At 38.5% G+C, this 25,000-nt stretch overlaps 1 protein-coding gene across 1 annotated transcript in view; it reads left to right on the top strand.

The window, feature by feature from the left end:
* Positions 1-25,000, top strand: part of Zdhhc15 (zinc finger DHHC-type palmitoyltransferase 15) — a 103,291-nt gene that overhangs the window by 70,259 nt on the left and 8,032 nt on the right. The window contains 5 exon segments of the mRNA XM_038316268.1: positions 345-377; positions 1,109-1,229; positions 6,113-6,245; positions 8,004-8,130; positions 11,134-11,237. Coding sequence (XP_038172196.1) covers positions 345-377; positions 1,109-1,229; positions 6,113-6,245; positions 8,004-8,130; positions 11,134-11,237 — 518 coding nt within the window.

Below are 25,000 nucleotides of genomic sequence, written 5' to 3'. Positions count from 1 at the left end.
TTGATTCAGACACAGGCTATATTTCCTTGCGTTGTGATTGAAATAAGTAAACAAAGCTAACGGTGACATCTTGAAGATTTTCGCTGTATTGGTCGTTCCCTATCCCTTTCAAGACTACACTTCTGGAGTTGTCACTTGCTGCAAGCATAGTCCCAGGACGGTGCTGGAGCTTGATCATCCCGTGAGTCATTTAGGAGGCAGTAACTTTGGACTTGCCAGAGTGGAATCTGTAGATAATTTTGCTGAACTATGTAAAAATACTGCTAAAAACTTGAGTTCAATTTGGAAGTGTTTCTTCATTTCCATAGCCATATTTATCATACTTTATTTTGTCCTCTTTGTAGGTGTGTTTTAAAAATGGACCATCACTGCCCATGGTAAGTCCTTTTGATTCATTTCTAGCCTCTAAAAGGGTCAAAGTTGTTTAATATATCCACTTCTTTAAGCTGAGTTGCAACGTGCCCATTTTTGCTACCTTAGTTCACTGGGCTTTGTTTTTATTGGGAGGATAACATTTTTAAACAAAGATGAAAATACCAGTAAAGGTATGGTAGTGAGTTCCTGAGGTCGCAAAGCTGATAGTCTCCTATCCATTAACTTTAGCCATTGAGCCAGTAATGAAATACGGCACAAGTATTTCTCTTCTTCAGCATCATGCAATTTGTTTCTGTTTCTAGACGACTTGATTTTGAAATGTTACAGATAGTTAAATTCAGTGATTCTTCTATAAAAATTGTGCGTCTGACCTAAAAAGCCAGTGTGGAATCACCTAATTACAAAGAGAGCGCGTCAAAGTGCAGCTACTAAGGCAGACATGTTTTTAGCAATGAAAATCCGGGCTTGCTTGGGTGTTTCAGGAGCCATTCTGAAGCTATTAGGTAGCGCAGGTGACTCTGCTGGTAAATACAAACGGAAACTAGTGAGGTGTGAACTTGTTTTTCCAGTCTGTTTATGTTAAGGAACCTCAGTCTCTGTTGGGTTTCTACACAACACGTAATGAAGCAGCAGGAGTCACGTGCCTCCTTTGGTTAGTCCACTTAACTATCAGTGTGTTCTCAGTCAATAGGTCCTGATTTCAAATTAGTTTTCTTTTCTTCTTTTTTTTTAGGGTTAATAACTGCATTGGATTTTCCAACTACAAATTCTTCCTCCAGTTCTTAGCTTATTCCCTTCTCTATTGCCTGTACATTGTGACAACCGTCTTCAGCTATTTCATCAAATACTGGAGAGTAAGTTTTTAAAAATCCCAATCGGCTCCCACCAAAGGAAGTGAACAGTCACTCTAAATGTAGCACTCCTCACCCTATAGCCTTTGGCATTAATGAAGTTACCAGAAGGCAAGGCAGTAAAAACTAGTTTTCCGTGTTGAATATTCTGAAGTTTAAGAAACTGTTGAGTAAAGATTCCAGTTAAACGAGTTGTGTCATCTGTGACTGCTTGCTAGTGCTCGGGAGAGTAACCTCTCAGCTGACCCACTCTTTCAAATCTATGTCTGTGGTTGAGTTTTAAAGACCTTTCTTTCCAGCTCTATATTTGAAAAACAGTTGAAACTAATTACAAATCACTAGTTTCTAAAAAAAAAAAAAAAGTTAGTAGGAATTAGAAAATACTTAGTAATTTCATGCTCAGATGGGAGCTGCAAAGTTTCTGTTGTGAAGAAAGAGAAACTGACTTGCACATAAGCACAAAATGAAACAGAGAGTCTCTTTGGAACTTTGTGGGGGGTGCCTTTTTTCCGAGACAGGGTTTCTCCGCGTAGCCCTGGCTGTTCTAGAACTTACTCTGTAGACCTGTCTGGTCTCAAACTCTGAGATCTGCCGGTATCTGTCTCGAGTTTGGGGACTGACGAGAGGCATCTGCCCCCACAGCCAGCCTCTCTTTTGAGCATGTGTGATTGCCAGTGGGTTGGGAAGTGAGAGCGGCAGAGCTAATACTGGCTCTATTACTTACTTGCTGCACTTGTCTCATTGCTAGGATCCAATGAAACATACAGTGATTCTAAAAATTATCACAAAATCTCAAAAACAAAAAAAACCTTAAAATTTTAAAAACTCAAAATCTTATCTTTCTCCTACTTGGAGATATCAGTCATATCCCATCTATTTTAAAAAGTTAAGGTAGATTTGCATATGTGAATAGGTAAAATATTATGAAATATGCCCTTTGTCAACTTGTGCCAGTTAAACTTTCAAAGAAATCTCTTTTCTACACTATAATCCAGTTATTAAGGCATCCACAATGAGAGTTATCTATACTGAAATGAATAGAAGAACACAAATGTGAGAGCTACTGCTTATTACTTTAGAAAATTTGCAAAAGCCTTATATAACAAGGGATGTCATATCTAAGCTGGAGCAGTAAACCAGCAGGGAAAGAATGTAAATCACATGGTCAGAATCGAAATAATAATGAGTTGGAGGAAAGAAAAAGACAAGACACTAAGAAGCTAAATTTTAAAATATTTAAATTATGAATCAGTGCTTTTATTCCTAGTAATGTAGAAAATTACACTTTCTATTCACCTTGCTTAATAAATTCAGATAATTAATAGCTGTAAGAAACAGGAGCAATGTATTGGGTATCAAAATTCCTAATTTAAACAAACCACAAGCAGAAATGATGAGGTGTTCTTGTGCATTTTCTTCAAATAGGAAACATTTCTTCACCAAGCTACACATCTTGATATCTCCTCTTTGGCCCCTTTCCACAGCACGAGCTCTATTCCCCATTCCTCAGGTTCCCATGACCTATTTGGCATTCCATCTGCATGCTGAGCTACTTCTATAAATATGAAGAAAATCTGCTGCATCCAATCAGCAGGGAAGTGTGAGCCTTGATCTTTCTTACATGCTTTTCTTGAGCCCTAACACAGCGGGCTACCATTTAATCACGACTCTTTACCTTTATCACAAAGTAAACAACATTGCATTTCACAACATTTTGCCTTTAACTCCCCGAGCCAGCCAATAATCAAATACCAAAATGCAAGCCAGGTACTGTATGCTTCCTTCACTCTTAAAAGATGATAACTGAATACGAATTCATCACGAGAAATGTACCAGCAGTACAAGCAAATCCACGGTGAGCATGACCTTGTTCTTTTCCTATTCCTTCACTGTTTCTCCTCCTCAATAGCCTAACTTATGCCTGTCATCTGAGAGGGCATGAGGCCTGTCATAGCTTGTCCTTACACTAAAAAGGGCATTCACAACTGGGGAAAAGGTTCCTTGCAGTCACTCCGGCCTAAATGACATTAGTATGGCTTAGGGATCCATGGCTTTCTGGGTTTAAATTGAGCCTCTTTTTAAAATAAAAAATAAACACTGCTATATATTTTTAAAGCCATATCAAGGAGACAAGCTGTACTCCCAAGAACAGCAACTTCTAATATATGGTACTTTATGGTTCTTGGAGTATTTTTATATCTCTGATCCCATCTGATCCTCACTACAACCCTGTGAACTAGCCAAAGCAAAAACTATTTGTCACATCCCAAGATGACACAACTAAGGCTTCCAGCAGAAGTGACTTGTCAAAAATCACCTACCTGGCTGTAAATTTCAAAGGGAGAACTTGAACATAAGTCTGCCCATAAGCCTCTGTGATCTTCCATGTACTCTGCCTATGATGGTTCTGCTATAGACAGGCTCTAACTCTTTTAGAAGGATTCAGAAGACCATCACATCATTTCTTTCCTTTCAGCATTAAATTAAGCAAATTCTGCTCTCAAAAGAGAGATTAATCTTTGCCTTTTGCAAAATTAATAATGCACACCGACCACGCTAGGCTACGGACCTCTTTACAAAGGTGATGAATTATTATTTTAGAAACCTAGTAATTATATTATTTTACAAATCTTCCTCTGAACTGTCTCTGATGACCATTGCTCTGAGGGATTTAGCTTGGTCGTCTCCCGGAAATGCATTTTTGAACACAGAACTGTTTGCACAGGAAAAGTTGATATTGTGAACTCTATGAAAGTACAGCACAGCAGATATTCTAAACCATACAGACAGGTGAGTTCAGAAAGAATGATGGGGAAAGGCTGGGAGCACAGCTACTCATGATGGGAGCAGACTTTCAGAACAAGCTCACTTGCTCAGCCATTTTCTAGTGACCATTTTCATGTAAAAAGGGAAAGTCAATGCGAGCTTTTAGAACTTTAAATACAGGCTCAGAAAGAAGAGCCCATGAGATCAAAGTCTTAGGGAAGGTGAGAAGCACTGTGAAGTGCTATTGGAAATCTTACCTAAGAACAGCAAAAACAAAAATTAGAAGGAAAAAGTAACCGTGAATCAGAACAGCCAGGAACCAAACTAGTCCAGTCTGGGTACTTAGGTCAATATTTTGTCAGAAGGAGCATTTCAAGATGGAGAGTTTCAGATAAAGGCTCCTGAAAGTTGAAGTCCTTGAGGCCGCTGTTTCCTGGACTGCTCTGCCCTGTACACGCTTCACCCAGACCACCCATCAGCTGAGAGCATCTGATGTGCTTGCTTCCCCTTATCTTTGCACTGCAAACATATCCGTCCTGGAAGAGGTCCAGCATTTCCTTATGTAAAAATGAATAAAAATAGCCTCCAAGGAAAGAAAGAAACCTATAGTGTTTGAACTTAGCAAGTGTTGCCAAGCACTAACCTTCAGTAAGTGGAGTCGAATAGGATTGTGAGGAAGTTAAGTTCCACTTCACTTAAGAATCACTTTAACTTTATCACTGGAGGGCATCTGGAAATGCCTCAAGCCAATTCATCATGCCAAACAATGACCATTAAGGGAAAGGAGGAAATAAGCCATAATCATTCCTCCAGATGTTCATTCTAAAATTCAAAATGCTTTCCACGTCTCTTTTCTGAAGACAAAATGTCACATGTTATGAATGCTGTAGAACTTTAGAATATTCATTCTGCTCTAGAATTGCATATCAAACAAAAACTGGGGCTGCATGGAAAATCAGATGTCCAGTTAACTCTAACAGTCTTTAATGTCCTACTTTCACAATTACCTGTAAAATCCTGCTTGATTTTTTACTGTCCAAACAGCTACTTACTCCACAGGGTGTAGTATACCAGCAAATTTTATATCAACTGTTAAAAAAAAAAACTACAAGATTTCAACAGCTTTAAAATCAGCTCATGACTTCTGGTAAGACATTTTAAAATTCTGTGTTTTAATTTCTTATATTCAATAATCTAGCATTTTTAACACACAGACGGCCAAAGACACATGATGTATAAAGAATAGTAGTATAAGGAGCTGGAGAAATGGCTCAGTAGTTAAGAGCACTGACTGCTCTTCCAGAGTACCCAAGTTCAGTCTCAGCTCCCACATGGTGGCTCACAGCCTCTATAACTCCAGTTCCAAGGGATCTGATACCGTCTTTGGCTTCTGTGGGTCCCAAACAAACATGTGGTACACAGACATACATGAAGACTCAACACACACACACACACAAAATACAGCAAAATAATTAAAAATACGCATTTTGTATGACGTTTTATTTAAAAAACAAAAGGATTCTATTATAGCCACCCTCATACAATAGGATGAATAGTACTAACCTTATGATCCCGTAGACAGTGATTCATAATTCTCAAGCTAAATGAAATATGGGCTTCACACCAATTGTGACCTGAGCATACATAGCCTTTTCATATTACTCTATTCTAATTGGTGCATTTATATATTGCACTTAAACAAGAATCCATTTTAAGCTTTGCAAGCTAAGAATATATCTATAATAAGGTACATTGATCAACAATTTTGTAAAAATAAATAAATAATCGTCAGGACCTGCACTTGTCAGCAAGTCGGATGACCTGAGTTCGGTCCCTGGAATCTGCATAGTAGAGGGAGAGCTGAATCCCACAAGTTGTCATCTGACTTCCATACCTGCACACTTTGGCATGTGCATACACAAACACACACACATACGCACACACATGCATGCACTCACAAAATAAATAAATGCATGTAATAAAAATTTAAGCTTACAACATTTGTTTCTAAAATTGAAGCTGGATTTTAACATGTGAAACACTACTAATCTGTATAGAAAAGATAGCTAAGCATTCCCACTTTAACGTTTTGTTTTCTTTGTCTCTTGTTTCTTTTCTAGGGGGAATTACCCAGTGTTCGCTCTAAGTTCCACGTCCTCTTTCTCCTCTTTGTGGCCTGCATGTTTTTTGTCAGCCTTGTGATTCTCTTTGGTTACCATTGTTGGCTTGTCAGCAGAAACAAAACGACCTTAGGTAAGATGGAATATTATGATTAGAAAAATGCATATTAATGTATATCACTGTTCCCTAAGGAGAGAAAAATTAATAGTGAAGTATTTTAGCTTTAGTGATATCCTCTGAGACAAATAGAAATATATTTTACTAAACTGGACAACAATAGTGAACAAAGCTTATGGACTACACAGAGCATCCATGAGACACATCCCATAGAGAACCCAAAATGATCGCAGTTCTTTATAGTAAATTTGGGATAATGCATCCCTAAATTTACAATCTGACTTCTAAAAAGTTCACATGAAGAAATGAGCATCAGAAGGAAGGAAGACAGGACACTAAATAACAATAATCTAGTTGATGATGCTTAGCCCAAAACAGGGACCTTAAAAAGACTCCAAATGAATAACAAAAATGAATGCGAAAATCCAGGCCATCAAGATTTCTCAGCAGGAAAGGGTGCTTTCCAAGATCCTGACAACCTGAGTTCAAGTTTTGAAACCCACATGGTAGAATGAAAGAGCTGATTCCCACAAGTTATGCTCTGTCCTCACACCATGGCATGCACACACAGGTGTGCGCACAAACACACACACACACACACAAAATGAATAAGGAAATTTAAAAATGTAAAATTCTTTTTATAAAGAATCAGATTGATACTTACAGTCAAAAGAGTACATAAAAGGACCATACAAATGAGATATGCATATTAAATCTGCAGAAAAGCAGTACACTAAATGAGTTGGGTTTTCTCTTTTTTGCTGTCAATTAGTACTCTAGACTTATTATATATAGAACGAAAGAATTCTAGTGCAATAATTACTTCATCTGTGGTGAATATTTACATGGTCTACAAGTCAGTACACAAGGAATAGGAAGAAAGCGTTCAAGTGTTAAACGTTTAACTAGGATGATTTAGATTTGAAAGGAATTTAGTGTAAAAGCCACTGCACTTTGAGAATTCATTTGCTAGGGAAATCTTTGCACCCATTTTTCTAAATCAAATATATGTATAGCACTTAGTACTTAGGGTAGTAAATTAGCACATTTGGTTGAGAGATAGCTACAAAAGTAGAAAAGTACTAAAAGCTTCATGATAACAGGGTCTGAAAACAAAGAACAAATGGGAAATGGTGAGATGCAGCCAGAGCCCAACAGTGAAAGTGTTTGCTTAATGGGATAAATGTGTGTCTAAAAATAATGTGCACTAATGTGGCCCAATTCCTCGTAGGCTTTGAGGTGATTACAGTTCACCCATTGACATTTCATCTGGAGTAAAACTAGGTTTTTTACATTGCAGGTTTCATTGTGAACATCTTCATTTCTGAAATGTTTCAAAACCAAATCAATGTCATTACCATCTCTTTATGTGTCATTACTTTGGTCCCAGATCTACAGATGGAGACCATTTGGCTGTTGTTGCCACTTTGATTCCAATAAAGCACACTTAAATGTATTCATGCACTCCTTAAATTCTACAGCCCAAAGACATGCCCCTCCTGAATGCTGTATTATTTTTGCCATTGTGTATTTACTCTGCCATAAAATGATGAGTATAAATTCCTTATTTTCAATAACAATTTCACCCTTTATTAAATTTAACTGAGTTTTACTAAGTAATTTAGCAATAATTAAGAACATGGACCTATGCTTAAAGAGCAAAAAGATGTCACAAATCCAGAACACATTTTTGGAGAGATGTAAAATCATCACAGTGATGAAATGTATTTCTTTATTTTCTTCCTCTTTGCAAACTCTCCTGCACTGTCTTAGAGGCCTTTTGCACTCCAGTATTTACAAGTGGACCGGAGAAAAATGGGTTTAACCTTGGCTTCATCAAGAATATCCAGCAGGTGTTTGGCGATAATAAGAAGTTCTGGTTAATACCTGTTGGGTCCAGGTAGGTAATTATTACCACTGGAAGCAGCTAATGCTGAGCCATGCAGTTAAGCAGCAAATTTATTTTTGAATGTTCTTGTTTGAGAGATTCACACATTTATAATGAATTTTGGTAATTTTCACACTCCGTTCCCCTTTCTCATCCCTCCTCTCTCCTGCTGGAACCCTTCTTTTCAACAAGTCAACTTTCCTATCTTCTTTTTGTGTGTTTTTCACTCACTTAAATTAGTGTTGCTGGCAAATGCATGGATGAACGGCTATTTACTGGAGCAAGGACAATTTCTCAATGGCTACACTGCTGAAGAAAACAATACTTCCCCCAATAACTGTTAATTACCAATAATACCACAGAGAGGGAGAGGCCTTATGGGTTCATCCCCTATTTATGGTGCAGTGTTGATGGGCCCAGTCTTGTACAAGTGTTGTGCAGATAGCCATATCTTCTGTGAGTTCATGGCTGTAATGGCTGTGTCATGTCCAGAAGGTAGTTTTTTGTTGTTGTTGTCCATTTCTCTACACTCTAGCTCTGATCATCTTTCTACCATTTCTTCCATGACGTTCCCTGAGCTTTGGGAGGGGTACTACAGCTGCCTAATTTAGGGCCGAGCATGCTGCCATCACTCATTCTCACCGTCTTGGCCAGTTATGGGTTTTTGCATCAACCACTTCCCATTTCAGAACAAGCTTCTCTGATGACGACTGAGCACCTACAGTAGCAAATTAGACTCAATTTCTTTTGAGATGACGCCTCACTATATAGCCCTGATTGGCCTGGACTTACTTTGTAGTCCAAACTGGCCATGAACTTGCTGCCGTCCACTTGATTTTCCCAATTCACTGCTGGATTAAAGGCATGTGTCACCATTCCCATCTGCAAATGCAGATTGGTATCAGTCTTATAGGTATGATATTCCCCAAATTTCTCACTTGTGTGTCTATAAAGATAAATCATGAAATGGATATGTGATCAAATAGATACTTTCATGATTTATTTGTGGAAAGGTAAACTGGCACCCATATTTAATAAATTTGACAGTACATATTAAAAACATCCGTTATCCCAGTGATTATATTTCTTGGAATAGACCCTAAAGCTGGAGAATAGACTACACACAAAAATGTTCTTCACAGTCTAGGCATGGTGGTTCATGCCTATAACTCCAGCATTTGGAAGCCTGAGGAAAGAGAATCATGAATTTGACATCAGCCTGTGTTTACAGAGTGAGTTTCAGAACAGCCAGGGCGTTACACAGAGAAACCCTGTTTCAATTTTTTTTTGTAGAGCTAGACTTATATCCTTTGGGTGACTTTTTGACCCCATTGAAACCACCACAAGCTACAGGAACTGTAGAGAATATCTCGACCTTTCTGTATCCTTTAGGTTCGCTGCTCAAACAACATATATCCATATTCTCTTGCTGGAAAAAAAAACTTTGCTGGAGTCATGTAATAATAATGGTTAAATTTTCTCCTCTCCTCCCTTGCTGCATCAATACTTCCTCTATGCCAGTTAATGTTTTATAGGGCTGTTTGTTTAAGGTGTGGTATAGTCAACTCTTCTAACTATAAATACCAAGACAATATTCGTCAATGGGTAATATTGATTAATAACTGTTAGCAAGAATTAGCTACATATTCTCTGATCACACACTGAGGCACACAGATAGTCAAAGTCCATTACCACATCACTCTAGTATAAAAACAAAACCAAAAATCAAAGCCCATTTACTTACATAATCATTATTCTAACATTTTCTTTAGAGCAATATATATAAAATCTGTAAACTTTTTATTGACCATCATTCAGAAACAAGACAAAAAAAGTATATACAGCATCAAATAAATAATCCAAAAGCCATCCAAAGTTAAACTCAGAATACACTCAGCTATATAGACTCAATTGCTGAAACTATAACAGTATCTGGCAAGGGCCACCATGATTCCTGCCATGGCCTCCTATCTGGGAATGGCCAGAAATTAATCAGGGACATGCTCTAGATTACCATAGAGTTACAGACCCACAAAGTAGACTCACGTAGATAAATCGTCCCTGGAATCCACACTATAGACACCTTGCCATTTCTCTTTTCCACTCTATGTTACAAGTAAAAAACAAAACTGGGTGCAGGAGCATCCTTCTCACCCTTCATAGCAGCTTTTCCCACAATGTTTAGTGACGGTGAGTCTTCTCACCTCACTTTATAATTTAGAATCAAAACGGTTTGATAATGGGATGTAATTGGGACTATCATAGTTAAGTGATATTTATGAAATTGCATATGCATATTGCTACTGGGCATTGTGGAAAGCAAATTAAAGAATGTCTTACAAACAAAAATAGTCAGCATTGGTACAGACAAACAAGACATGGAAAATGAGGGTAATTTAGCAAGTAAATGATAATGCTTGGATGATAATAAGAGCTTATTTGATCATGGCTTTAGACAAAAGAACTAAGAATCCGCAAGTCTTGTGTTGTATAGCTCAGTGGTAAAGAATTGGACCAGAGAATTCTCACAACACAAACCCAAATCCATGATTATATCTCATTTCTAAGAAGATTATCACTGTCTCAAAATTTATATTACATGGACATTATGACACACACCTATATCCCAGCACTCAGGATACTGAGACAGGAGATTGCAAGTTCTGGATCTTCCTAGGTCACAAAATAAGACCCTGCCTGAGCTGATGAGATAGTTCAGTAGGTATAAATGTGCTTGCCAACAAACCTACATGGTGAAAGGAGAGAACCTATTCCTATAAGTTGTCCTCCACATATGCACACATACACATGCATACATACACACACATTCTGTCTCTGTCTCTCTCTCTGTGTCTCTGTGTGTGTCTGTCTCTCTGTCGCTCTCATATTCTCTCTTGCTCTCTCTCATTCTCTCTTGCTCTCTCCCTCACCGCTCCCTCCTTCTGTATATGAATGAGTTTGAATAAAAAAAGAAAGTTTATGTCAGATGCAAACTCTACCTTTCTTTCCCATCAGCCCTGGTGATGGACACTCCTTCCCTATGAGGTCTATAAATGAGTCTCAGAACCCGCTGCTGGCAAATGAGGAACGCTGGGAAGACAATGAGGATGACAGTCGAGGTGAGTAGACTCAGAAGAAAGCTTTGTCGCTGCATGGCAGACTCAATACTACATTATCTGTGTTTTAAAAAACAATGTAGAGCCAGGTGGTAATGGTACATGCCTTTAATCCTAGCACTCAGCAGGCAGAGGCAGGTGGATCTCTGTGAGTTATTTTGGTTTACAGAGCAAGTTCCAGGATAACTAGAGCTACACAGAGAAACCCTGTCTCAAAAAAAACATAAAAGTGTCCAAAGAGGTTTTATAAGGATGACAACATCATAGGTACCTTCTGGATGGAGAAGGAAAAGTATAGCCAGATTTGTTTAACAAATGTTGGTGGCCAAGGCAGCTATGCTAAGCAATGTTCTCTAGAAGAACAGAACCAATAAAATGCTTGTATATATTATGTATTATAAAAAGAAATTTATTAGAATGGCTAGTGTGATAGGGCCTGGATAGTCCACCAATGGCCATCCATATGATGGAGATGCAGAAGAACCCAGCTGCTCAGTCCACAAAGCTGAAAGCCTTAGCAATCCCAGACTGTTGCTGGAGCCCTAAAGATTCCTGCAGAACCTCTGGTTTTGATTCCGCATGGGAGGAATGAAGAAACTGGAGGCTGGTGTCAGGGAGGATGGAAGTAGCACTGATAGATAGGTCTCTGGAAATACCTTCCCAGACATACCCAGAAGTTGATTCTAAATCATATCAAGTTGACAAATAAGACCAACCGGTGGATCTGAAGAGAAAGCTCAGCATAATCTTTATCAGTGCTTGTCACACAAGTATGAGAATTGGGAATTCATATCCCCAGATCCAGTAAAAGCTAAGTGGGCTGGTTTGTGGCCCACCCGTAATCCCAATGCAGGAAGCAGAGACAGGAAATATCTGGAGCAAGCTTACTAGAAAGATTAGCAGAAACATTGAAGTTCAGGTTCAGTTAAAAATCCTGCAATAATATATATGGTAGAGAATAATCAAGGACACCAAACATCAGTCTCTGCCCTGCACACAGGCATACACATCTGCACACACATGCACTCTCACAATGCATACATGTATATACACACGATTGCACATCATACACACATACACATCCAAAAAGAGAACCCATCTTTACAGAAGCATTAGATGGTAACTTAAGCAGTTCCTTACCAGCTTCATTATACCATGACTTACAACTCTAGAGATAAATCAAGGAATATAATAGACAGTATTGTGCCTGGGGGTAAACAGTCCTCCCAGATAATCACTCATGGTATTTTACTTGACTATAAAAATTTACTTCCGTCACTGGGCAACAGTTCACCTTTCTCTACCCTCCTTCACTCATAATGGTTCAATTTTCTTTAAAATCTTATACACTGTAGAACGGCATAAATACACTACAAAGTAAAAGGTATGTGGGAGCGAATTTCTACATGCCTCTAGTAAGGGCAAAGAAAACATTTAAAACATAAACTTTGCTCACCCAATTTCCTCCATCAGATAATTGGGTCATCTTGAGATGTTTTATGAAGATCTAAACATAATAGTCTCCTGTCATACATGTTCTATTCTTTGTGTCTGCCCATCACTGAACCTGTATTTTCCTTCTTTGCAAATGTTGTTGATACCAGCCATCAGAGAGCAGATTTTAACAGTTGTTGAAGTCAAGCAGTATCCAACAGAAATTTTTAAGTAGGGAATTTTAATAGTCATCATGAATTGTACCTGGGGCAAATGAAGCTGAATGAGGATGTGAAAATCTTTCAAGTGAGGGTCAGATGCAAAAGACAAGCTTTTCTAAATATTCACACAAAGCCCGGGCTCTCTGCCTGAAAGTACTATCTTAAAAGTAAGCATGTTTGGGATTGAAAAATGAGAAATCAGCCCCAAGTGTATAATTACAAAAGAAGATAATTCTTGCCCAGCCAAAGAATTTTGAACACACACACAAATGTCTTTTACTTCCCTGCTTATTATGAGATGCTGGCTGTGGTTTGCTGTGCCATCCTCCTGCCATTAGTCCCTCTCAGCAGACATTAGCTTTTAGCAGTCTCAAAAGATTGAAATTCTTATGTTGGTATTGTCTCTTTCCAACAGAAATTAAAGATATACCTAATTTTAAAGTTGGCTGAAATCATTCCATAATAGAAAAACAGTTCATATGTGAGCCTTATGCTGTCAAGAACACTTTAAAGATATATGTAGTGTCACATCACATGGAAATCACTTCCGGGCTGCGGGCTGAGTCCCGCCACCCAGCTAGCTTTACACTCAAAATAACAGCACACAAATTGTATTCTTTTAAACACTGCCTGGCCCATTAGTTTCAGCCTCTTATTGGCTAATTCTCACATCTTGCTTAACCCATTTCTATTAATGTGTGCAGCACCATGAGGTGGTAGATTACCAGGAAGATCCTAACCTGAGTCTGTCTCGGAGAGGAGAGGCATGGCGACTGCCTGAGGCTTCTGCCTGACTCTGCTTTCTTTCTACCACAATTCTGTTCTGTCTACTCCACCTACCTAATTTTCTGTCCTATTAAAGGGCCAAGGCAGTTTCTTTATTAACCAATGAAAATAACACATAGGCAGATGACCCTCCTCCATCAGAAGGGGATGGGGAGATTGCTTAGTTGCTAAAGGGCTTTCTACAAAGATTCAATTCCCAGTAGGTGTGCTTACCATAGTATTTGTATGGAAATTAGAAGGTGACTTTGTGAATGTGGTTCTCTTTCCACCTTTGCAGGAGTTCTAGGGATTAAGCTCAGGCTCCCAGATTTGCACAGCAACTCTCTTTACCCACTCAGCCATCTCCCCCACTCAAGACGTTACTCTTTTGAAGCAGCCTCTAAATTTGGTCTTTTTCAAACATATTTGGTCATAATTTTCATATAACTTTATATATTATAAAATACTTTTATATTTTTATGTCCTTTGAATTCAATAATCATGTTGTATAGACACTAATATTTTATAATTAATGAAACTGAGGATGGGAGAAGTTAACTAACTCATTCAGTATCTCATAACATGAAATCAGGCAGTGCTTGGAATAAAATGAAGGTGTCCTGATTCTAAATCCTGAGAGTTTTGCAGTATGATAGTATGTCTGTCATTTGGAAGAATAAATATGAGACATGGCACTGTGGTTTAGTGCCATCTTGTTATCTGAAGCATCCCACTGCTTCTAAAATCAGAAAGTACACCATAGAGCATAAACCTCTTTAAACTTCATCAAGACCACTATGCCATCTTAAATGAATGAGATTTAAACCCATTCTTATGTCTACCAACTTTATTATATAATGGTGCTTTTCTCTAACACAGCTTCTCTAACTGCACTCTGTTCAGTTGAGTGTGTGTCATCCTCAGTCATGGATGTCTTCTGTGTGTATGTGGTCATATAGATTGTTTCTATATGTTTTTTAAACAATGCTTTGGTTAAGTCCTTGATTTCCTTTTTTTTATTTTAGTTTTTCAAGACAAGGTTTCTCTGTGTAGCCCTGGCTGTCCTGAAACTCACTCTGTAGACCAGGCTAGCTTTGTACTCAGAGATCCACCTGCCTCTACCTCCCAAGTGCTAGGATTAAAGGCGTGCTCCACCACCCAGAAAATTATTTGATAAATTCACACATTGTATTTGAGCATACCCATCCCCCAGTTCCATAACTGGCCTCTCCACCCTCCCAGCCCCTTCCTAACTACTTTGAGTCCATGGTCTTTTAACAATGCATTCCCAAGAAAGGTGCTAGAAGTTAAAATTACATTTCTAGTTCCTTTAGAAATTATGTCAGAATTAATAGTTAACCAATAATATAACATTTGCTGTACATTATGTATTTATTAATAGCATAATGTAAAATACTCAATGTATAAAATGATAAAATCTGGCAACAGCAACTCAATAAGTGAAAATGTGATGCTAACGCCAAGAAAAGTTTATGTTCTTTGAAATCCCTACCCTAATTTAATACAGGAAAGTAATAGGTTTAAAAGAATCACATTTATGAAATCAAAGCATTTAAATGGGTTTCTCTGGAGAGGCTTTTAAAAATAAAGTACTTAATTAATGCACAAATACACAGAAGCTGCACAAATGAGTACGCACATCTGTGTCATTTTCTGCAGAGATTAAACGGGCATCTTTTAAAAAGATTTTTGAGAGACTTGGAGTTGCATTTTAGCTTTTTGGGGAAGTGATCCAGAAATGCCTGTTACATTATTGCCTTTTCTCATTATAAATTTTCCTATATCTTACATTAAAAAATTAGAGATGATAATAAAAGTCTTTATACTAATCTATTCCAAATGGAACCATTTCCTCCAAATTGGATGGATAGCATCTACAGTCCTGCCTATTGTAAGTATCATGAATAATAAAGTGGGCATGATTGTCAAAGAGATGCTAAAACGCAAACTACTGTAAGCCAGCTTTGACCTTCATGTAAAAATGATATTTAAAAAAAACCCATGGCTTTCTGGCTTTCTCAGAGGAAGGAGCCTCTTATTATTTTCTGAAAGAACTGATTTCTTAATGTTTTCTCTTTATGGCACTGGTGCCTCTCTTTGTTCTGTCTTCGTTTCAGTAGGTAACAAAGCCTGGGCCGTTTTCCACTGCTAGCCTTTTTCACATTAGTAGCTGAACACTTTGATCATGGATGTTTGTTGGAGATGCAGCCTCTGTGGCCATTCAGGGAGAGTAGCTACAGTCAGTTTTCTGTAGATAGTGAAGTTAACAGCGATGGAGGCAAAGAATTCAGCAGCAGAGCCGGGTTCCTTTCCACCTGTGAAATGGGCTAGGTTTCTGTCACTGGAAGAAAATACCAGAGATAACCAGCTTTTGAAGAGAACAGGCACACTGAAGGCTCCACTCTATGATCAGCTGGTCCTATTGTTTTAGACAGTTAACAAGGACATCCAATAATTATGGCAGTCTGACATTGAGAAACACCACTCCCTTCATGGCTTTGAAGCAAAATAAAGAGTAAGGAACTGGGACCCCCATAATCCCTCAACGGAATGCCCCCACCCAGTAACCTAAAAACTTCCCTCAGCTCGTTATAATTCTGACACCTCCCACTAGTGCCACCCCACTATGGACCAAGGCTTTTAGCACATGAGCCTTTAGGGGACATTAAAGATTCAAACTATAGCACAAAGGAATAAGTCACATATTTTACTGTAAAAATGTGAGGTATACAGTATGATGTTTTGCATGCATGCATACATACAGTGAAGTGGTGGCTGTAGCATACAGCATCTCAGAACACTGGTGTTCTGCATATTCTAGCAGTCCTCATGCCACCCCTTCAGTCCCCACATTTCTCTCTATGGCCACTCTGTAGACTTTGGCCTATACCTCTTCATAGCATCTCACCTTTTCCTGCCTCAGGTAACTACTGTTCTATTCTGTTGGTGTATATTTGACTCCATTTAAAAATTTCTCCCTATCAGAAAGACCATGCATTACTGTTTTTCTGTGTCTGCCTTCATGACATCCATTTTAGTTCATTTCGTTGTAAATGGGAGAAGTCACTTCTGTCCTAAAAATGAATGAAAGGGAGAGAGAAGAAGAAGGAGAAGGAGGAGAAGGAGGAGGAGGAGGAGGAGGAGGAGGAGGGACAGAGAGAGAGAGAGAGAGAGAGAGAGAGAGAGAGAGAGAGAGAGAGAGAGAGAGAGAGAGCACATTTTGGTCAGTTATTTCTTGGCTATTGTGAATAATGCTGCAATGAACATGGGAGCGAATATATCTCAGAAGAAAGATATCTGGGTCATATGGTCATCTGTAGCTCCATTTTGAATTTTTAAAGAAACCACCATAGCAGTTGTAACAATTTGCATTCCCAGCAACAATGAATAAAGGTAGCCTTTTCTCTACATTCTCACCAATAGTTTTTCTTTTTGACATTTTCGTGGGTCTAGGATTAAATCTAGGGCCATGAGCATGCTTGGCAAGCATTCAATCATTCTACCCCTCAAGTTGACCACAGTCCTGTCTTTTGACTTTTCTATAGCAGCCATCTAATAGACATGAGGTGGCATCTCGTGGTGCTTTCAACTTTCATGCCCATGACCATTAAGGATTTTAGCACTTTTTCAAATACTTGTGCCTTCTTTGGGGAAATGTCTTTTATATAGTTTAATCATTTTAAATTCAGTTATTTGTTGGCTTTGGCTACTGGTATAAAGTTCTTAATACAATTTGCTTATTGGATACTTGTCAGATTTGTAGTTCACAGTTATTTTAGCCTGTTCTATAGGTCACTTTTTTATTTTGTTGTTACTTTTGCTGTGAACAGGCTTTTTGGTTTGATAAACCTCCATTTATTTATTGTTTGTTACTTTTTAATGTCATGTTAAACATTGTTCTTAAGACATTTCCCCCGTATTTTTGTGGTAGTTTTATAATTGCAGATGTATTAATGACACCCTTGTTTAAAATATTTGATAGAATATGCTTAAATTTCTTTCTGGGCTGTTTCTTTTGTTCCATCATCCTATGTGTCTGCCTTTATGTGAATTCTATTTTGTTTTTTAGTCTAGGTTTGTAATACAGTTTAAGATGTCTTTATCAGAATTGTTCTGGCTATTTACAAACTTTCGTAGTTCTTTATAATTTTTTATTTATGAAAAAAATCCATTGTAATATTGATCCAGATTATGTTGAATATATAAGTTAATTTTGGTGGTAGCATGGACACATTAACCATGTTGGCTCTTCCAAAGTTGTGGACACAAGATATATTTCCATTTATTTGTGTCCTCTTCAATTTCTTACGCCATTGTTTTAAGTTTATTCTCTATGTTGCGTTCTGCCACTTTAAAGAATGAAGGGAGGGATGCAGGCAAAATGAAACTGTCCTTCTTCCTTGGGTTGCTTCTTTCACTCTATGACTACAGCTTTTTAATTGGACTCATGAGCTCTTACAGTTATTTTAATTAATGGATGGATTCCAAATGTTTACTCTTTGTGGGAGGAAAGAAGGCCAAGATCCCTTACTCCACCATCTGGCTAATATCACCTGGAAATAACTCTTGTATCAGCATCTATGATTGACTAATGATATTAGCTGCTCTCGAAATGTTTGTAGAAATATTTTTAAAGAAATAAGAATTCAACCTATTTGTTAGAAAAATTTACTCTGAAGATCTTACACGCAAGTTTCCTTTCAAAGTTGGAAATAAGCAACTTGGCTTATAATTTTCATGTTGGGGTGCTTGCTCTCACAGAGAAACCCAAAATGAATTATATAGTGTATATCATAATTGATCATCTAACTTCTTCCTTAATCCTGTCTCCATAAGGTTGCTATCCTAGGCATGGATTTTTCCAGGGTCTTAGGAGGTGAGTCACAAGTAGGTCCTGAATCTGTGAGGCTTTTTCAGAGCCTAGGCATAAGCTTCAAGTTGTTCCAGGGTTCATAAGACCTTCCAGGTTTCTATTATTTTATGCTAAATTTGAGTAAATAGTAATTGGCCTTTCAATTGATTCCTTCACCTAGACCCTCAAATTTAGTCTTCAAAAAAAGATTAGGTATTAAACTCTGTTTTGACTTTAATAATAAGTTAGCATTTGCCAAATGTAATTATATGTGGCTGTATTCATTAGGCTTGGTTCCTTTATTTCCTAGTAAAGAAGGTAAAGCCAGTTCAAAAGGACTTCTCACCCAGGTCTTCCATGACACTGTTTGACAATCCAGTTGAGAGCTCCAGGTCAAGGAACATGGTAATTTTGCCCTCTAACTAGTGCACTAACTGTGATAAGAGGAACATTTCCAAAGAATGCAGCAGTAAAAGACCCACATTTTCCTTAACTAGTCAAAACTGCTTTTATCTCTAAATAACAAGTCTAGAAATGAAACTTGGATTTCATTTGATAACTTTTAATTATTTCCTCAGGGATATTTTTATCTATAAAAAAAGCCTATAGTATGAAACCAAAAATTTGCTTGAATTTGCAAATATAACCTTCTGGTGTTAATGATAATCAATAATTGGATGAATCTATCTCCTGCCTTCCGGTTGTTGAACTGTTATCCAGAAAAGTTTGGATTTTATACCTAGTATATGAAATTCTTCACATATAGGCTCTCAGGAGCAAGTCAACAAAGTCTTGAATGGTCTTGAGTCTCTAATTTCCTACTCTTTGTACAAACTTTCTTTATACGATACCCATTAGTACTGCTCAAGGTAGAGCATGCTTCTGATTTGTTTTTAATCTTTTAGTTTCTACTGTGATGACAAGGCACCTGTTGGGAAGAATAGCAAAAGGAAATGAACTAGCATGTGGTGAGAGTGTCCTGAAGTTGGAATATTGGATTTATAATGTCATTAAACACTATCATCTTTGAACTCATGGGTCTTGCAATACTTGAGTTAGATAAGATACAAATATGAAAACTTTCCCATCAAAACACTATACAGAGTGTTACTGACCAAATAAGTAGATTATTATATCAACTCTGCAGGTAAATTGGCATCAAATTGTATGAGCCCATAGACCAAAATCTGTATTCTGTCAGTGGTCGGGACGTACTGGAAGTTTTTGATCAGGCAGTTATGTGAGGAAACTGTTTTCTTCAGAAGATGATAAAGTGATACTCCTTAAAAAGTTTCTTGTCATCATGTAGCAGAGATTGCTCTAAACCCTGGACCTTCTAAGAGGACTGGTGAGAGCCCTTCTTTTCATCAGAACCCAAACTCTCTAAGCACACCCTGTATTCAAGAGCTCTAGTTTGGAGACAAGAGGTCTTTCAATCAAGAGCCAAGTTACTTGGAAGATGCCTCTCTGGTGAATTTCTGTTCAGTTCTCTTCCAGGAAGAGACAGCTATTGACTCTTGCTTGAAGAAAACATTACCTCACCACTTCCCTCTTCAGTGTAACTGTAGCTATCTGCTCATGCCTGTAGACCTTTAAACATCACAGTAGGAGGTGTATGTCGTCTCATATAATCCATGCTGTCTTCCTCAAAAATAAATACACTTCTTCAAACAGTCATTATTTGACATGAAGGGTCAATACATGGGAACAGTTATGGAAAAGTCCTTAGACTTGGTAAGTTGTTTTACAAGTTTTCAAATGGGAATTCAAAAAAAAATGCATTTAAGACCTTCGAAATTAGTCTTCACGTGAGTCTTATCTTATTATATAGACATTATATGATTAGGTAAGTAGATCTTTTCCAACAGGTTATTTTTTTATTCCTATATGCAAGAGCCATTGTGATTCTAGGGTAGAATGGCTGTATGGTTGATCAGAAATAGTAGAGAAACTTGTCAGTTTGGATACTCACCTTTCTGGACCTGGGGGGATTTGGGAAGACTTTGGACTTCCCATAGTGTAGGGAACCCTGACTGCTCTTTGGCTTGGAGAGGGAGGGAGTGGCGGTGTGGGTGGAGGAGAGGGGAGGGAAGTGGGAGGAGGGGAGAAGATGGAAATTTTTAATTAAAAAAAAGAAATAGACAATTAACCATTTTTTTAAAAAAAAGGAGAATGAAGAAGAAACTAATATTCTTTTCATTTATTTGGAAGATAAGACATATCAAAAGTTGCTTAAAATTACAAGTATTACAGTACTATATACTTTTCTGAACATGGTGGGGAATGCTTCTAAACCTAGTACTCTGCAGACTGTAACAGGAAGATGATAAGTTGAGACTATCCAGGGCTACACAATGAACCTCCATCTCTCTCTCTCTCTCTCTCTCTCTCTCTCTCTCTCTCTCTCTCTCTCTTTCTCTCCTCTCTCTCTCTCCCCTTTCTCTCTCACACACACGTGTGTACGCACACACACACACTGATTAATGAGCTATATGCTATTTATTATATAAGCAGAATAATAAAATGTATGCTATAAAAAACGAAGATTAGTGATTTGCTATGGGTTACCTGCTCAGGTAAGTGAGGCATCATAATGTAAATAGAATTCCAACTATCTTAAACACCGGCAAGAAGAAAACAGCCAGGTTACAGTACAGAGTTTTGGCAGTTGGGTACTAAATAAGAACTTATTGAAGTCAGAGATGTAACATTCGCCTGTTACATGCCAGGTGATTTATAGACTTTCTCATTTAATAGTCAATCAATTTTGTGAGTTGTAAATATTCAGTAACCCTATTTTATAGAAGAAAAAGAAACTCCAGATCAGATAAGCTCAGTGTCACACAGCAGAGTAATAGACCCTGTCTCCCAAAGCTAACTCTTAATTACTACACCCCTCAGTATCTCTCCTTTTCTCCGTCTCCTATTCAGTTTATACATGTTAAGGCTCCACTAAGAAGAAACCATTCTTATGCCTCATTTGCCAGAAATAGAAGGATGAAGAAACACGAGCAAAGTTCTGGCATGGGAAATGGGTTTCCAGTTGCTAGTTTCAATGTGTGACTTTCGGAAAAGCCCCTTTTCTCTGTACCTCAGTTTCAGTTCCATTCTCTCCAAGATCTCTACAGCTCTGAGACCACCTGATACTGAGGGGTCAAAAGTTAAGCTGAATAACCTGAAATTTTTGCCAAATAGTTTCTATCTCCCTTTTTAGAAGAATGCTATTATGTTCTAAAGGTCATGCTCAACTTACAATATTAACATAGCTTCCTAATTTGAGGACCCATTTTTTTTCTCTGTGTCTTCTTTCTATAGTCACTTGCCACCTCTACCCAGTATTTTGACCACTGGCCTCTAAAGAGAACATCTTGCTATGCTTGTTATTTTCCTTTTCTGAAGAGTTACAGTAAATTGATAACGGGGAAATAGTACTAATGACAGTTGTAAGGAAGAGGGAAGAGGCACAAGAAGGCTACTAAGAAGAAACAAGTGACATATAGGTAACAGGTATGAGTCATAACGGAGGTAATATGGTAGAGGATTTGGTAGAGTTCATAAAAGAGTTGTTATTCATATTATCGCTTCCTGTTAGTATTGGTATAATGAATGATATTTTAGAACAATCACTGGGGCACTGGTACACAGACCGAATTGACATTTTGAAATAAGAAATGGGAAGAATAGCAGAAAGCTTGGTATGTGTCATATTAGCTTCACGGCAGGCAGTAACTATAGAAAGGGAGAAAAAAAAGATCAAGACTAAGAGATCTTTTATACAGCTAGGGATAGTCCACTCACTAGAGATATGTGGGAGTTATCTGCGTAGACACGGCATTGTCATTCAACCTGGAGATAATCGAGTAAGAGAATAGGACTGGAGGGAGGAATAAAGTGCATTGAAATGCATCAGTGTGACCAAGACAATGGGGAAAGAGAAAGTAGAGGGCTCAGTGAAAACTCCCCAACCCTATGGTCAGGGCCTGCGTTTTACAGACGAAAAGGCTGGGGCTGGGGGCAAAGGATGAGATGACTCCAGGTGAGTAATGTGTCAGGAAGCAATCATGACTCAAGTTCTTGAATTCTCTACATTGTACGCTTCCCCTACTCTTCTCATTTCTGAGAACCAGTAGCTAAAAATACACACACAGAGACACAAAACCAAGTTGAAGGGTTCATGTGCTAACCTAGATTTTAAAGTAAAGGAGGAAATAGATCTTAGATAACATAAGGAAACCAGAGCTGAGCAGCATACAATAAGACTGAATTGACAGACTTTTGATTGGATAATAGGAAAATCACTACTGCATAAGCAGCCAGAGCAGGGGATGGAGGAAGCAGCAGAGGTACAGACTGTAGGAGGCATTGAATTGACTTACTAAATCCTGTTATTTGTCTTCTATTACGCAGAACACAATTCTTTGAAGTTGCTGCTTTTATTCAATTCATTCCTCACCTATGAAGTCTTAGCTTAATCTCACCCTGGGAAGGATGCCATGAAGGAAATTGAAAATCAGGTTTTTCATCTGAAGAGCCAGTGCCCACAAGAGCACAGTTTTAATTCAAATAATTGTTTGGTGGGAGTGTTGTGCCAAATCAGAGTGTGAGTCACTCTGGGGAAAAAAAATAAGAGACCCACTTAGCGAAATCCTGAAGATCAACTTCTCGAAGATTTTCCTGCCAAACACACCTAAAATGTCTCAGGGCAGGCAACTAGCAGCTAGTCACAAGTGTTGAAAGAGTTTGTTAGCACCACTTTTCCGGAACAACAAGGCCTGTGCTCTTATTGCCCTTAAAAGTTGTCATTACTGCCAGTGATTACTCTCTTGGAATGTTCATGACGTATGCTTGAGCGCTTGCTAGGTCTGTTTTCCTTTTTTCACAAATGAGCAATGCTGGAGCCCTCACTGAAGACTGGGCTACCCTATCCGATTTCGGTTCTGACTTGACTCTACCCTGCAGCTAGCTAGGCATGGTGATGCTCATCTCTTAGACCAGGACTTGGAAAGCAGTTGCGGGCTGCAAATTCACAGAAAAACCTTTCAGGAGAAAAAGAGGGGCAAGTGGAGAGGGAGGGGGAGGGGGAGGGGTGGGGGAGGGAAAAGGGGGGAAAGGAGAGAGTGGAGAGGACACTGAGATTCTAGAGAAGACAGAATCTTGTGTCCACAAGAGTGTCCTGATTCCAAAAGCAAACATTTTTAGGACCACTTTTGCTCTCTGCTATAGCTTGAAGAAACTGCCGTGGCTCTGAAGTCAGCCTGATTAACTCAATAGCGTGAGTTTGCCAGCCTGCCATGGCAAAAGTAGCCCACCCTGGCTTGTTAACCTCAGTCAGATTTCACACTTTTGGGAGCACTTTAAATGGCACATTGATTTTATGAAAGAAAATCTACTGGATGCTGTAGGGGGTGACCACTGTTAACATTTTTTTTTGTTTGTTTTTCGAGACAGGGTTTCTCTGTGGCTTTGGAGCCTGTCCTGGAACTAGCTCTTGTAGACCAGGCTGGTCTCGAACTCACAGGGATCCGCCTGCCTCTGCCTCCCGAGTGCTGGGATTAAAGGCGTGCGCGACCACCGCCCGGCTCACTGTTAACATTTTTATCTCAAAATGCCATGTACATTCTGATGCTGGGACTGTGAAGAAAGTGTGTATCTGTATATTAAGCAAGGTGAATCAGAGGGTATTTTCCACTTCCAAAAAGCTACAGGTAGCCGGGCGGTGGTGGCGCACGCCTTTAATCCCAGCACTCACGAAGCAGAGGCAGGCGGATCTCTGTGAGTTCGAGGCCAGCCTGGTCTACAAGAGCTAGTTCCAGGACAGGCTCGAAAAAAAAAGCTGCAGAGAAACCCTGTCTCAAAAAACCAAAAAAAAAAAAAAAAAAAAAAAAGACAAAAAGCTACAGGTCAGAAACAAAACATCTGTACCATAACCGATGTTTCTTATTAATCCCCAAACCTCTTCTTGTCTAGATCCCTCATTTCTTTTCAGAAACACACAAACACCTAAAATACTACACTAACACTCTCATTGTGTGCAGTGGAATTACAGTGAGAGAGAGTAATTTTGTGAGTAACAAGACCCGAAACTCTTCATTAAAGACAGATGGCCCTGAGGCCTTATCACAGCTATTTAAGTCCAGTGCCAGCCAATATTATGGATCAGATTATGCTGATAAATAAAATATTCTTAATAGTACAGCAGATCAAGCAACTCTTGGTATGTAAATGCCTATGCTTATTAAAGGTTTCTGTGTAGAACATCAGTCTTTGGAGCTCTGTGGATGCTGACCACATCCAGAGGCTGAACAAAATGTTAGTGAACAAATATCCATCCATATAAGAATTTGAATACCACTTTGGTCCATTTTCTGTTAATATAGAAAGTTATTGAGTTTGGCATGATGACACACGCCTTTAATCTCAGGACTAGGAAAGCAGAGGCAGGCGGATCTCTGTGAGTTTGAGGCCAGCCCGGG

Source organism: Arvicola amphibius, chromosome X, assembly GCF_903992535.2.
Source record: "Arvicola amphibius chromosome X, mArvAmp1.2, whole genome shotgun sequence".
Classification (NCBI taxonomy): domain Eukaryota; kingdom Metazoa; phylum Chordata; class Mammalia; order Rodentia; family Cricetidae; genus Arvicola; species Arvicola amphibius.
Note: the sequence above shows the minus strand (reverse complement) of the source record. Positions and strands in the feature narration are given on the sequence as shown.